At 36.1% G+C, this 14,641-nt stretch overlaps 2 protein-coding genes across 4 annotated transcripts in view; both read left to right on the top strand.

Annotated features, from left to right (window-relative positions):
• Window positions 1-3,725, top strand: part of ttn.1 (titin, tandem duplicate 1) — a 132,977-nt gene extending 129,252 nt beyond the window's left edge. For 2 of the 3 annotated variants that reach the window (XM_052565195.1, XM_052565196.1), the window contains 5 exons: window positions 29-185; window positions 289-785; window positions 892-1,045; window positions 1,952-2,236; window positions 2,351-3,725. In XM_052565195.1, the coding sequence (XP_052421155.1) occupies window positions 29-185; window positions 289-785; window positions 892-1,045; window positions 1,952-2,236; window positions 2,351-2,649 (1,392 nt within the window). In that variant the 3' untranslated portion in view covers window positions 2,650-3,725. The remainder of the gene's footprint in view (window positions 1-28; window positions 186-288; window positions 786-891; window positions 1,046-1,951; window positions 2,237-2,350) is intronic. The other variant, XM_052565197.1, reaches the window with a different exon arrangement.
• Window positions 3,726-7,312: 3,587 nt separating this feature from the next.
• On the top strand, window positions 7,313-9,288 carry LOC127964836 (peptidyl-prolyl cis-trans isomerase FKBP7). The gene is made up of 4 exons (XM_052565238.1): window positions 7,313-7,581; window positions 7,803-7,954; window positions 8,405-8,532; window positions 8,655-9,288. The coding sequence occupies exons 1-4, from the start codon at window positions 7,355-7,357 to the stop codon at window positions 8,814-8,816; spliced, it is 669 nt and encodes a 222-aa protein (XP_052421198.1). The 5' UTR covers window positions 7,313-7,354; the 3' UTR covers window positions 8,817-9,288.
• The last annotated feature ends 5,353 nt before the right edge of the window (window positions 9,289-14,641 follow it).

Raw genomic sequence — 14,641 nt, 5'->3', positions numbered from 1 at the left:
TGAATTTTGACATTTATTTTCCTCACAGAACCTCTCTCAAGGTGGAAAAATTGAAATCTTTGAAGAACATGGTTCAGCACATCTTGAAATCTATGAAGCTGATGTCTCTGATAGTGGAGTATACACATGTACAGCCAAAAACAGTGCTGGATCTGTTACTACAAACTGCACTGTTACCGTTCAAGGTATTGTAGTGCTCAATTTGGCACTCAAAATACATTATGATTTTAGTAAGTAAAATTTTGCATTTTAATTTTTAATTAAAATGAAATACTCTTTCTGCTACAGCGCGGACAACGACAGTTGGCATGGAACAGAAAGCAGAGTTGACAGAGCAAATAGTGAAAAAGGAGATTGCCTATGAGGAAGTGCAGTCCTTTACAGAAATTAAAGCATCAAAAACCCAAATGACAGTGAGTCAAGGTCAGACTCTTACGCTACGAGCAAATATCCCTGAAGCCTCTGATGTGAAATGGATCCTGAATGGAGCCCAGCTATCAAATTCAGAGAACTACAGATATGGTGTGTCAGGAAATGATCACACCCTGACAATTAAAAGCATCAGTCATCATGACCAGGGAATTATGACGTGTGAGGCCAAAACTGAACATGGTGTAGTCAAGTGCCAGTTTGACATGACCGTCAGTGCAGTGCGCTCAAATGCCCCAAGTTTCCTAGTGCAACCACACTCAAAGAATGTAAACGAGGGACAAAATGTCACATTTACATGTGAAATCATTGGTGAACCTTCTCCTGAAATTGAGTGGCTGAAGGATAATTCAGTAGTGAGTAGCTTATTATATTTCTGATAAAGAAAAAAAAAAAACTGTTTATATGTTTTCCCTCATAGCGATCTCTCAACTTTATTTGAATTTCCCTTCATCTTTGCAGATAACTATTACATCAAACATGAAATTGAGCCGGTCTAAGAATGTGTACACTCTTGAGATTCACAACGCTACCATCGAAGACAGCGGAAAATACACAGTAAAAGCAACAAACAAATTTGGACAGTGCTCTGCAACAGCATCACTGAATGTCCTCAGTAAGTGATCTCTTTCTAAGAAAACAATTTACACTCTATAGTAACCTAGTATGAGCATCCTGTCCATTACTTAAAACGCATGATCAAAATAAACATGTTCTTCATGGACATACTTGTCTAATTATAACTAATTATGTCTGCACACCACTCAAGCTAACAAAATCTAACAATTTCTTCTACAAATGGGACTATGTTCTTTTGAATGTTTTGACTTTGATGGACTGTACTTTGAACTAACTGAATTTAAATACCACAGTACAAAATAAAAATGGTAAATGGACTGCATTTATATAGAGCTTTCAACAGACCACATGGCCATCCAAAAGCGCTTTACAAGTTGCCTCACATTCACCCATTCACACACTCATTCAAACACCGACTGCAGTGTCAGCCATTCAAGGTGCCATCCAGCTCGTCGGGAGCAGCTGGGGTTAGGTGTCTTGCTCAAGGACACCTCGACACTTGGTCAGGTGGAGCCGGGGATTGAACCACCAACCTTCTGGCTTGTAGACAACCTACATGAACCACTGAGCCACTGCAGCCCCAGCCACCAAAAAGCATATGGAAAAACATATCCAAATAATTTTGTTCACCCATTAGCCATGCATCACATACCTCAAAACAAAAATGTTTGAGAATGGAGTCAAAATAATCAAAAGACTGTATTTTTTCATTAGCATTACCAAATGAATTTCCTTAAAGGTACAATCTGAAAGTGGTGCAACTGGAGCATTATTTATTTTTGTAATACCAATGCGGTCAAAATTGTTCCAGCATACTATACATTTAATATGCCCAAATGTTTAAAACTGGAAAAAGAGACCAGTTGCACCATTTGAATTGCCTGTTGTACCTTGTTATTAAATAAACCGCATCAATGACATGGTATTTGCTGTACTCTCATAGCTCTGGTTGAGGAACCTGCCAAAATGATAATTGTGGAGAAAGCCGCTGATGCTACGAGCATGCAGGGCAGTTATTCTGCCAAGCATGTGGTTTCAAAAATGCAAGAGACATCCTTCAGCAGTTCCAGCATGGCTGAGGTTAAATTTGAGAGCATGTCAGCGTCTAGCATGACCTCCATGACTTCTGAAAGAATGAAAGCTATGAGCTCCAGCAGTATGATGGCAATGTCCAGTCACTCGCATGTTGAGGGGTCATCCATCACAGCCATTTCTCATGGCCGCAGAGGTGAGATGGAAAGTCTGTGCATCTTCGCCAAAAAACATTTACAGTTCAACACACCCAATATTGGCAGAGCTATTATCAGCATAATAACAGATTAATTTGTTGTCCCCTCCCCAGGTATACCACCAAAGATTGAGGCTGCTCCTGAAGATATCAGTATTGAGTCAGGGAAGGTCCTGGCTGTAGCCTGTGCTTTCACCGGAGACCCAACCCCTTGTGTAGAATGGTCACATTCAGGGAAGACACTGTCCAGCAAGGAGGAGAGTGGACGATTGCAGATTGAGACTTCTCAAGATGTCACCACTCTTTTTATAAGTGGAGTGAAAGAGACTGATGCCGGTGCATACACCTTAAAACTTTTTAACGAGTTTGGATTTGATACTACTACTGTCAATGTCAGAATTCGATCGATGTAAAAAAAGAAATTAGATAATAGCAACACAATCCTCACCCCATTTCCCTCATTCAAATCCTTTTATAGAATGAGAAAAAAATACCCTGTTCTTGACAAAGACCTGGATTTCTGTTCTTGTAAATATGAACTTTTTTTTTTTTAAACCAAACTTGACATTAATTTATGCCAAACTAGACTAAAGTCTAAAGTTGTTATAAAATGTGCCATATTGGATAGTTATGATCAGAAGTTCAGCACCATTTTGTGACATGTACATAATGTATATAGCCGAATTTACCGGTTATGGAAAATGTATGAATTGTTATTTATGACAATATTAACAAATGAAACAAATGGAACTAAACGTTTAACAGGAGAAAGTTTCATATGGAACGAATACCCTGTTGAACCTGAAACGAAACAAAACTCTGTGCCTCAACAATAAGTTGAAGTCTTAAGATTGCCTCAACAGGTAGAGAGGCTCCCTGTTGACGTTAACTAAAATCAGAGAGACAAAGTTATGCACTGTACATTTGTGCGTGCAGTAATGCAGTACACAAGAATTAATGACTTGAACATAAGACCTTGAGTGCTGTTTGCATTACCCTCATGTAAGCAGGGCGACTAGGCCTTGTGTTCAGACTGATTAAGTCATACCACCATTTTAATGACAAGCTCAATGTGCGAGCGGCCTGCACAATGAGTTAATGATAATGTTTGTGCACAGTTTCTGGCAACGGACTGTTTGAATTTTGATTTTATGAAAGTAACATCACCTGGCCATTCGTAGTAAAATCAAATCAAGTGCTTCTTTGCAGAAGCTGTGCCAGCTCTTGGAGGATTTCTAGGCTAGGTTATATTTTGTGTGTGTGTGTGTGTGTGTGTTAGCATTAGAATCTCACTTTGTCAGCAGCCAGGGTATCCATCAAGTAATGTACCACAGAGACTTCATGTGCTGTGAAAAGAAAAGAATACATGGATGTAATACCCTGCACTTTGATTTATTAGAGCTAATTTATGTAGTTGTACCCATATATTCAGCCTCCTTGAGTCTTATTAAGTACTGATTTAATAAAGCATGTTTTCAGCACCATAAAATCTTTGTCCGTGTGTTTTCCATAAATTAATGCTATTTTATATTTGATGTAGGCCTATGCATTTTGGTTACTCAGTCTTTGAATATTATCTTCATGTCTTCATAGTTGATTTAATCGAGTTTTGTTTTCATTGAAAGCAGTTTCAGTTTTATTAGTTGTATCTTTTTTCAGCCAATATTGTTTATGAGGATAACCTGCTTGAATCAGTAACATTATTCATTCTGATTTAAATTTTTTTTGAAAAGGTGTGCAGCAACATTGCCAAGTTTCTAACACTATTTAATATGCATTATAAAGGGTAAATATGTTCACCTGATGTCAAGAAACAACTAAAGAGAATTTATCGTTCTCTTATTTTACCCTTTACCATTTGTACAGTTTAGACTACAGCCATCTGAATCTATTTTAAAACTAGACATAGTTTTTATTTCTGAACAATTTTCTTTTCAAAGGTTTCTTCCCCAAAAGTAGGGTTAAAAGTTAAAATAAAATAACCTCTAGTCTATATAAAAAGCGAAGCTTACACTGGCGACATAACTATAAGAGAAAACAATATAAAGTGATCATTTTCAGCAATAAATTTAAAAAAAAAAGTGTTTTAACGGTTGTTTGCAGAACTTTATAGTTATGTATGATACAAAAATAAAGTTATTTAAGAAAAATAAAATAATATTTTTAGAATTAAAAGTTTTTTTTTTCAAATCTAGTATTTTATTTATTTATTTATTTTTTGGTCTAATTGACAGGTTTTATTTATCTTATGTGTTACATTTATGTGTCTAAGAAAGAAAATACACTGCTGTATAATAACTAATAATTTGTTTTCTATGATGGTTTTATTTTTTCCTAATGTCAGTTTTAAGATTAGTTTATATAGCCTACTAAAACTTTTTTGGCTAATAGTTTCTGCTACTGTAAAAAATTTCAATTATCACCGCATTATACATATCGTTTCTTCATATAGAATATAAAAGTTTCTGCTTTTTATTCAGCTTAGCTACAGAGAGGGCAGGATGTCTTTGTCTATATTAGGGATTTCCTGGCACATTACTTCTAAGTCAGTTGTGGACTTTCTGCACGAGAGCGCCCTCTGGTGTCCCGACATTTTATCCTACACGTCAGATTGTCCTACCAGGGTTTACTCTGCATGCGCACATCAATATTACCTGCTCTTTCTCATTTCTCATTAAACAACATTTAATCTGCATAAGTTTAGCTTTAGGTTTAGGGTTAGGGTAGGTGTGCACTTTAATAAAACACAATCTAATAGGTAGAAAAAATATTTATTGTTGGTTTACTGTAGCTGTATCCCTTCTAGCTACAACTGCGAATATAACCCATAATTAAATAAGTAGTAAATAATCACTTAATTACTGTATTTACATTACTGTAAGGGTAGGTTTAGGGCTGTAGTACAGTAGGTGTAGACCATAGACGTTAATAAACCATAATTTTACAGGTGGCATTTTTCATTGTCGAACTGTACTGCCTTCTGTTTTAATGGTACGCAAAATCTGACAGGTTAATAACTGAATTATTTTTTAGATCATTTAATAAAAGTCCAACTAAAAGAAATTTGAATAAAATAATTTCTCATCTTACTGACAAATAATGTCCTAAATAATTAACATCACAGTGCATTATGCTTAACGGTCAAATGTTTTCTACCCAATATTATAGGATATAACAAAAAACGTTGAGTTCACATTTACTTGTTTAGAACGTTTCACAGTAATTCCAATGCAGCTTAATGAAAATACCACTACACCGTAATACGCCACTAGAGGGCACACTATCAAAAACAATAACAATCGCGTGGTTTGATGACGTTAAGAAGGAGCGTGGAATGATGGGATTTGTTGTCTTCTACCCAACCACTGACGGCCATCAAATTAGATGGAAACATAAATTATGGATTTAACGCGAGTTCAGCGATTAGCGCGAGTAGATTACATACAAAGTCAATGCAAAGACGCGATCAGACTATGTATCAGATGCGTTCTCTCGCGTGTCTAGAGACGCGATCCCCCCGTGTTTGGCGTGTATGCCCCATTATACTAATCTTGTTGATCGTTATAATAAGCAAACGTTTTCTGTTAAAGATGCGAATCAAAACAACTCACCTGTCGAGTAGAACACAAGCAAGATGGGCATCTCTTTCTAGTTGAAGTTTGTTGCGAAGCTACTAACGCATTTGTCCACAACACTGATGTCATGTGGTTTCTATATCCGATACAGTAGATGGCGGTATGCATCTGATAAGCCATGGTTGCAATCTGCCATAAAACTAAGAAGAAGAAGAACTAACGTCATTGACAGGTGACGGGACTGCACCATAGAGGACTGCACCGGACTGCACTGCCCCGTGTCTCTGTTTAGAATGGGAATTTTCTCATGATTTAAAAGTAGTTGAAGACATTAGAGATATTGTTAGTAATCAGCTGGACAAAATGTATAACACTAGCCTAGTGTTTTTTTTTATATTTTACTGCAAATATCTTACAAATTATGTAATTAATTATGAAAGTAAATAAACAAGGTTCAATAAACAAAATGTATTTGCCATTTGTTTGCCTAAGTAAAAAAAAATGTTTTCATGATACATGGTTCACATGATTTCTAAGGGGATAAAAAGATAGACATTTCATTGACCAACCTTAAAATTGGAAATTAGTTTGACCATAGCCATTCAAATCTTGCTATAACCATTAAGAACACTAGGTGGCTCTCTAATACAACAATCTGAAGACTACCTGGGTTGAAATTTACTTTTCTTGAACCTACCTAAAAAAATACATACGCAATTTACTTTATTACAGATAAAAATAAAAACAAGTGGCCTGGTTTTTTATTGGTGAATTTGTGATAGAAATAATAAAGAATATATTGGGTGGGGAGTGTTTTATAATTTATAGAAAAACAATATATTCTACAGTAAGCATGCATTTGAACCATTACGCATGCACCCCCCCCCCCCAAAAAAAAACATTATATATAAATAAAAAAATTATTAAATGAGACTCTATATTGCAGAGAGCTGACTTTTTGAGCACAGACTAAAAACTTGGTTTCCATGTAAAACTCTGACTCCCTCAACTCCCTCGCATGCCAAAAGTGACGTAAACCATGTCCGTGCCAATATTCAGAACAGATCCAGACAGTGGAGGCAGAGGGGTTAGAAGAAGAGGTTGAAATGACTGTTTTTACTTTGAATGTAAATTGTAAAAATTTCAGACAAGTCATTGCGGTTTGGCCGAAGCGTTCAAACAAATCACTGCTGGGTCATACACTGAATTTTAGCTCAAATCTGAAGAGAGAAAAAAAGAACAACTCGTCCTTTCCTGAAACAGCCATTTCGACAAAGGCATTTGCTTTACTATGAGGGTAGGTTTAGGGCTGTAGTACAGAAGGTGTATACCATAGACGTTAATAAACCATATGTTTACAGGTAGCATTTTTCGTAGTCGAATTGTACTGTCTTCTGTTTTAAAGGGAGGCAAAATCTCTTTGAGAACGGCACTGAATATTCCTCCAGATACACCCCACCCCTAAAGTGAAGAGAGAAATGTGAGTAGGCTACTGGGCGGGGCTGCCCCGTCAGCTGTCCGGCCCCCGTCGCCACGCAGACAGATGTGCAAGATGGCCCAGCGACTTACATTTTACATTTGCTTGATTTTGTCTCTGCAAACCCTCAATCTCTTCATACTAGTGATTCGGGCAAATGAATCAAATCAAGATGTTAAAATCGAGGTGACGTTTCTGCCAGAAAACTGCAGCCAGAAAGCCAAGAGAGGAGACATGCTGAATGCTCATTATGATGGATATCTAGCAAAAGATGGGTCTCAGTTCTATTGCAGGTAAGCACATTTTTACCAAGGAAGTTGTTATATTCAACAAAAATATGCTATTCGATGCAAGTTATAGTTATATCTTCTTTGAAAGAGAGAGAGAGAGAGAGAGAGAGAGAGAGAGAGATTGTAAACAGTGTATTTAGATATTTATTCGTGTTGTAGATAAACCCAAAAGTACTATTATTTCCAGACAATGCCAAGTAAAGCTGTTTGTATTCATTTTCTAGTCGTTCTACAAACACGGGTCACCCGCACTGGTTTGTGTTAGGCGTTGGAGAGGTTATTAAGGGCCTCGATTTAGGGCTGGACGGCATGTGTCCCGGTGAGAAGAGAAAAGTTACAGTTCCTCCATCCCTGGCATACGGCGAGAAAGGAAAAGGTAGGTCTTTTCACTTCAAATGTGTAGAGAAACTAATACAGTCCCTTAAGGTGGCGCTGTTTTGCTTTTTTATTTTAGTTATGTTTATTGTTGGTGGTGTTATTTTTAATTCCATTGATTTTGACAATAATTTATTAACTTAATAAATTAAATTAACCTTCATTATGTGCATTATGCATTATGCGTAGCAGTAAAATATTTTTCTACCCAATATTATAGGATGTTACAAAAACATTGAGTTCACATTTACTTGTTTAGAGCGTTTCACAGTAATTACATTGCAGCTTAATGAAAATACCACTAAACAACAATACAACATACAAAAAAAAAGAGAGAAAAAAAAGTGTTCTCTTCCACAGATCCCTAATTTAGATCTCAGTTCATTATGAAAATAAATAAGCAAGGTTTCAGATTTAAACCATTAACAATCAGCTTTCTGTGATGGAATAGGTCCTGTGCCACCAAATTCAACAGTGATCTTTGAGGTGGAGCTGTTGTTCATAACTAGAGGACCACGCAGCATAGAAGCCTTCAAGGAAATTGATGCTGACAACGACAAGGCCCTGACAAAAGAAGAGGTAATAGACATCAGCTAATGTATGTTTGTTGTTGTATGAGGAACTTTCATTTGCATAACTAATTTTAATTTATTCATTATTATTGCTTGTTTAATTTATATATTGTCATTTTGGATTTACAGATTAAGGAATACTTGAAAATGGAAGCAAGGAAGTTAAATACACAGAAAGATGAATCCTATTTTGATGATGTTGTGGCAGATGTGTTCCATAAGAATGATCACAATGCTGATGGGACCTTATCACTAAAGGAGTATGATGTTTATGGCCATGATGAACTATAAACACTACTAGAAAGACATTTTTTATGCAGCTGGTGCACTGGATATTGTCTACAAGACTTCAAATTGAAGAACTGATAAAGAATTTTGCCTTGATGAGTACCACTACATTTTGAATAAGATTCACTCAAATAATAACTGTACTAACTGATGCAAAAACCTAATAGGGCATAAAAAGATGCTTTTTCGAAACAATTCAGACCTATTTTTTCAAAATGCTGGCATCTTTCTCAAATGGATCATTATCTTAATGTTTGAGTGTAAACCACCTCGTTTTTTGAACACGGTAATCATTTATAGACAAAAAAAATCCTTATTGGTCAACCACTATTTACAGCCAAACAATTCAGGCATTTGAACACACGGATTGCATTTACAACTCTGTTTAAATCATTATCATATTAAATGCCATCTTTACATTGTATAATGTTGAAAAAATTACACCCTGTGAAATAATAAAGAAATTTTCATGACACATGGTTCACTTGATTCCTTCCGGTGATAAAGGATGCACATTTCACTGACCAACCTTAAAATTGGAAATTAGTTTGACCATAGCCATCCAAATCCTGCTATACCCATTAAGAACACTAGGTGGCTCTCTAATACAACCGTTTGAAGTGGTTGAATGTATTTTTCTAGAACCTACCTTAAAAATTATATGCAATTTACTTTATTACAGATAAAAAATAAAAACATGTGTCCTTGTTTTCTTTTATTGGTGAATTTGTGATAAAAATAATAAAGAATCTATTGGGTTGGGAGAATTATAGTGTTTTATGATTTCTAGACAAACAATATATTCTAAGAACAGCATGCATTTCCCCCCCAAAAAACAGAGGTTAAAAAAAATATTAAATGAGACTTGATCATGCAGAGAGCTGACATTTTTGAGCACAGACTCAAAACTTGGTTTTCATGTGAAACTCTGACTCCCTCAACTCCCTCGCATGCCAAAAGTGACGTAAACCATGTCCGTGCCAATATTCAGAACAGATCCAGACAGTGGAGGGAGAGGGGTTTAGAAGAAGAGGTTGAAATGACTGTTATACTTTCAATGTAAACTGTACAATTTCAGAGAAGTCATAGCGGTTTTGCCGGAGCGTTCAAACTAATCACTGCTGGATCATGCACTGAATTTTAGCTCAAATCTGAAGGAGGAAAAAAACAACTCGTCCTTTCCTGAAACAGCCATTTCAACAAAGGCATTCTATTCTTTATCCCTTTGACTGTTAAAGTCGGGTCTTATGTGACGTAAGTACTAGCTTGTCTCAGGATGGGATGGATGTCCAGTGGTTTTGCCTTTAGGGCTTGATGATTGCAGGTCTACCAGAAAGAGTGCTGTTTACACACCACTAGGTACAGTTCTCACCAAAACAATCATTTGTGTTACACTTTACTTCACCAGTGTCAAGTTCCCATCACTTAGTTAGCTGATGTTTGATTGCTGCAAGAGTTTATATTATCGCTATACATTAAATTATGTGTAGCCTCTGTGTGTAGAATGCAGTGCCTGACTTCTGACTTATAATTTATTCTACAAAATGCCAATAAAATGACTGTTATAGTTGCATGAATTTTAACAAAGCTCCTTTATCTGAAAGTAAAGTGCATTTATTGTGGTCAGCATCATCTTGATAAAGCAGTCTCAGCGTTAAGAAAAAATTAAGCTCTTTATGAAATCTGATACTTGTCCCTGCCCTCCTATATATATATATATAAAACATGAGGGCATTTTTCAATGATGACCTCAATGATCAAAACTACCACATCTCCCTTACATTCCCAGTCCCCAGTCAAGTATAATATTAAAACTCTGCATAAATTACACAAAATTATAGAATATCATTGTATAGCAATTAAAAAGGTTACTAAAACACAAATGAAAAAAAAAATCTGTTGTAAAGGCTGTTCTGCTTCCCTTTATAGGAAAAAAGAAACAGAAGGCGGAGCTTTTCTTTAGACATTTATTTAGAGACTGCTGAAATCATCCCCCATTCTATATGTATTGATTTTTTTTTTTTTGTATTTTTTTTTTAATTGTCAGTCTATGCAACAACCAAAAAAAAAAAAAGATTGGTTGGGGGTAACCAGAATGTTCCAAAAATCCAAAAAAGCAATTGACAGAGACATATAATGTTTTTATATAGAAGTATGATCACGAAAGACAAATAAATGCTGAAACAGCTCGCACAGAAAACAGAGTTGTATTAGGAATAAGAAGGCAAAACAATACAGAATGGCCAGAGAAGCAGCAACACAACAGCAAAAACAACATCTGCATAAAGTCAAGCCAAGTCCAATCCCAAGAGTTCACATACTGCAGCACTCTTGAACAGCAGATGGCAATACCACAACACTGAAGAGAACATGTTTAATCCATCCAGTCTCTTATAATACACCATAAATCCATTTCCAACATTTTCTAGTTACTGGTTTTACAATTTCCATCTGTCCTCTGTGTTTGCTGTGTTTATTCTTGTCTTAAAGCATTTATGTCCTTTTTTGGCACGTTCAGTTTGGATCACCAAAGTTGTTCTACAACAATATTATAGCATGGGCTCAAGATTTGTCTGCATCCTGTTGTTTCCATAAACAAAAGCTGCATGTAGGTGTTTGAAAGTTTACACGTGTTTTATTTTTACACATGTAAGCCATTTATCAAGTCTTACTTGACAGGTCTGCACTTTATGAGGATGACAACAGAAAGAACCCCTGAATAAACACCTAACCAGACGTGTTTACATGGGAGGACGGCCTAGAGAGATGTAAGAGGATCTGAATAAACATAACATTTTGTTCTGCAGTGATACAAATGTGTCTCCTCTTTCATTATCCTTGTTTGTTATGGGTAAATATAATTGGAGAGTGAAGATATTAATAATTTGAAAATGCTTGTCATTAGAAATGTTGGAAATGTTTTTTTTTCCCCCTGTAAAGTCCTGTAAAGAAATCCTCTATGAATTCTGATGCAAGATTGCATGCAAAGCAGCATTTAAATGACATGGATTCTGTGAAATCTGCACTGAAGAATGTAAGTCAAATGATGTCTGGAACATTCTATTACAGAATGACACTATTACTTTTTTTCTCATAACATTTCTAAAAAGCATAAAGCAAAATCTATCCACATCATACAGGTGCAAAACAACTATGTTCAGATATGTATGATTTAGCATTTAAATAACTTTCTCAAGCCAACAGTAAGTCCTCACTTCTTCCAGAAAACAGTTAAATTAGACAAGCAACACGTAGCCAATGTGGAGAACAGATCTGAGTACTGAGGTCATACATATCTTATTCATCATGGCTTTAGCATTTCCCTTTCACACACTAAAGCCCCAGGTCCCTCTACATCAACCCCCCAGACGGAGTCACTGCTTTACATCTGCATATCTCGCTATGTTTCTCAAATCATAAAAAAACGGTTGTTTAATATATATAAAAAGCCTCAAGATCCTTCAAAAAGAAAAGGATGTAAAACAATTATATTTTGTGAACACTGAACAAGTACTTGACATGATGATGGGAGTTTTCGAGTAGATTTTGTTACTTTAGTGAAGAAAATGAAGTTGTGCCAAGCACAGGCAGTTTTGAGAGAAACTAGAAACATGTGTCTCTTCTCAGTTTTGCAATGGTTTCACTAACCAATGGTGCTTTTTATTGGAGGAGGAGGAGAAGGGGAGCAATACATGATCCCAGTATTAGAAATGGCGGCTTTGTAATTTCTTGATATGCCACGTAACTACTTTTCTCTCATTAATGCCATTTGAATTGTGCGGGAGAATATAAAGTAAAAAGCAGCAATGCAATGGTATGTTATTTTATATACAGTGAATATCGACATTTGGTTGTCCCAGGCTTCCTGAATTGAGGGAACATAACATGCAGAGCTGCAAGTAGCAACACACATATCCTAACAACGGGCCAAAAAAAATAATGCTATGCTAGGCTGTCATTACTCAGCTAACAGCTATTTGAAAGAAAACTTGCTTGGGGCTATCTTTTATCCTCTTTCTGCCATCAATCAGCCACATAAAGAATAATATAGACACATTTTTGAATGAATCAACTTTCTCTGCAGAGACATGCAATGTTTAAACATGTAATCATCAATTTCAAGAGCTGTAATCAAAAAATCAGATGTCAGAGTAACACAGTGTCACATTAGATTGACATCAACATATTTCCCAATAGTCCAGTGTTTAAAGATGTCAAAAAATCTTTTTTCTTTTTCCCCCCATGGAAGTTTTCCTTAGATAAAATGGCAAATGCCAGTGTTCACCCAGGAATGTTTACACAAGGCTATCATAGGTTTTGTGCTTTAGCAGCACTGAAGTTATCAATCACACCCCCACAATGGGACAAGCAAGAGACCATCTACTACACTAACCACACATTCCTGTAATGGAGGGTGATTGGGGGAAGGGGGGTGACTACTGCTGGAGCTGGACACTGGTACAAGTCTATAAACATGACATCAGCGGCATGACTAGGAGTTTTATAAAAGATTTACTTTTTTGACCATTTGTCTATAGCAACGTGACCCTGAAATCTGAATCTCACCTTGTCAGGTGTTTCATTTTGAGCCCAGGATTTTCTCAAAACAAAAAAGTAAAGTAAAAATAAGAATTGCTTTTTTATTTTGGATGTAACACATTATAAAAAAAAACTAATAAGGAAGAAGAAAAATCAAAGCACTGAAAAAGCCAAGCTGAGTTATTCCATCATAAAATTATTCTATCATTTGAAACTCTTGGTTCTTATAAAATGATTACATAAAATTACAACGGTAAATCAAGTAAAATAATTCAACATCCTCAAGACAATATTCTGGATTGGTGACCTTTTTGGTGGTCCACATGAGCAAACTCATGAGCAATCCAGCAAACTCAGGTTCAGAAAATGTGGTTTATGCTCTGAGACTGACCTGTTAGTCATAAACTCTTGTGAGCATTGAAGTGTGTGACACACTATTTTGTCTACCTTGAAAAGCATGCATACTTCCAAAACCACCTCTATTACTGAATGAGATAAAAACAGCAGGAAGGCAAAATGCGAATCCCCCCAGATGTTCTTTACCAAAACCATTTTGAAGTGTCACCCCTGACCTTAGCCCTCCCCTGTTTTACGAAGCTCTGGAAAATCATGCTCTCCATGGCGGTCCCCTTTTGGAGCCTCCTGGCCAAACTGTCTGGAAAGTAAACAAATGTCTCAGCCCCACATTCAAGTAGACGACCACCATCCTCCCTCCAAGATATCCCAGTAGTGAGTCATATATCCAGCCGTCTTGCATTTGCTAACATTTTCCAGTAGGTGCAAATCATTTTCCCTGACCAAGAAAAACCAATTTCATTTGTAATTCCTGAGTTAGAAGCACAAACCTCAAAAGAGTCCTCCCCCTATTTTTCCTTTCTACCACCACTACATGGGTTTACAACAAAAAGTACGGGTACTTTATGTTTTACTCAATTTATTCTACATATATATATATTATATACATATATATATTTTTCACTTTTAAGTCATTACATTTTTAATTAACATTGACTTAAACCAAACTAGGTTCATTAACAAACACCCTGTAGCTGACTTTAGCTTATTCTTATTTCATTGTAGACAACTTTGATAGCCCACATGTTTTAGTGCAGTGGTATATTTTTCAGAAGAAGTCATCACTAAAACATGGCTGAAGAGCAAATGGAGGGAATACCCTAGCAAGATGGACAAGACTGATACAGCTTTGAGATCCTTAGCCTAGACCATTTTAATATTAAGTGTGTAATTAATGTGTTCTTGTTTTACATTCATTCATGTTTATTCTTATT

Source organism: Carassius gibelio, chromosome B9 (genome assembly GCF_023724105.1).
Source record: "Carassius gibelio isolate Cgi1373 ecotype wild population from Czech Republic chromosome B9, carGib1.2-hapl.c, whole genome shotgun sequence".
NCBI classification, from domain to species: domain Eukaryota; kingdom Metazoa; phylum Chordata; class Actinopteri; order Cypriniformes; family Cyprinidae; genus Carassius; species Carassius gibelio.
Note: the sequence above shows the minus strand (reverse complement) of the source record. Positions and strands in the feature narration are given on the sequence as shown.

What these genes read in the sequence shown, in the direction of transcription:
- LOC127964836 (XM_052565238.1), top strand. Translation starts at nt 7,355, where the DNA reads ATGTGCAAGATGGCCCAGCGACTTACATTTTACATTTGCTTGATTTTG. An exon ending in ATACGGCGAGAAAGGAAAAG is followed by an intron (nt 7,955 to 8,404) that starts GTAGGTCTTTTC and finishes GTGATGGAATAG; the next exon opens with GTCCTGTGCCACCAAATTCA. An exon ending in AGGCCCTGACAAAAGAAGAG is followed by an intron (nt 8,533 to 8,654) that starts GTAATAGACATC and finishes TTGGATTTACAG; the next exon opens with ATTAAGGAATACTTGAAAAT.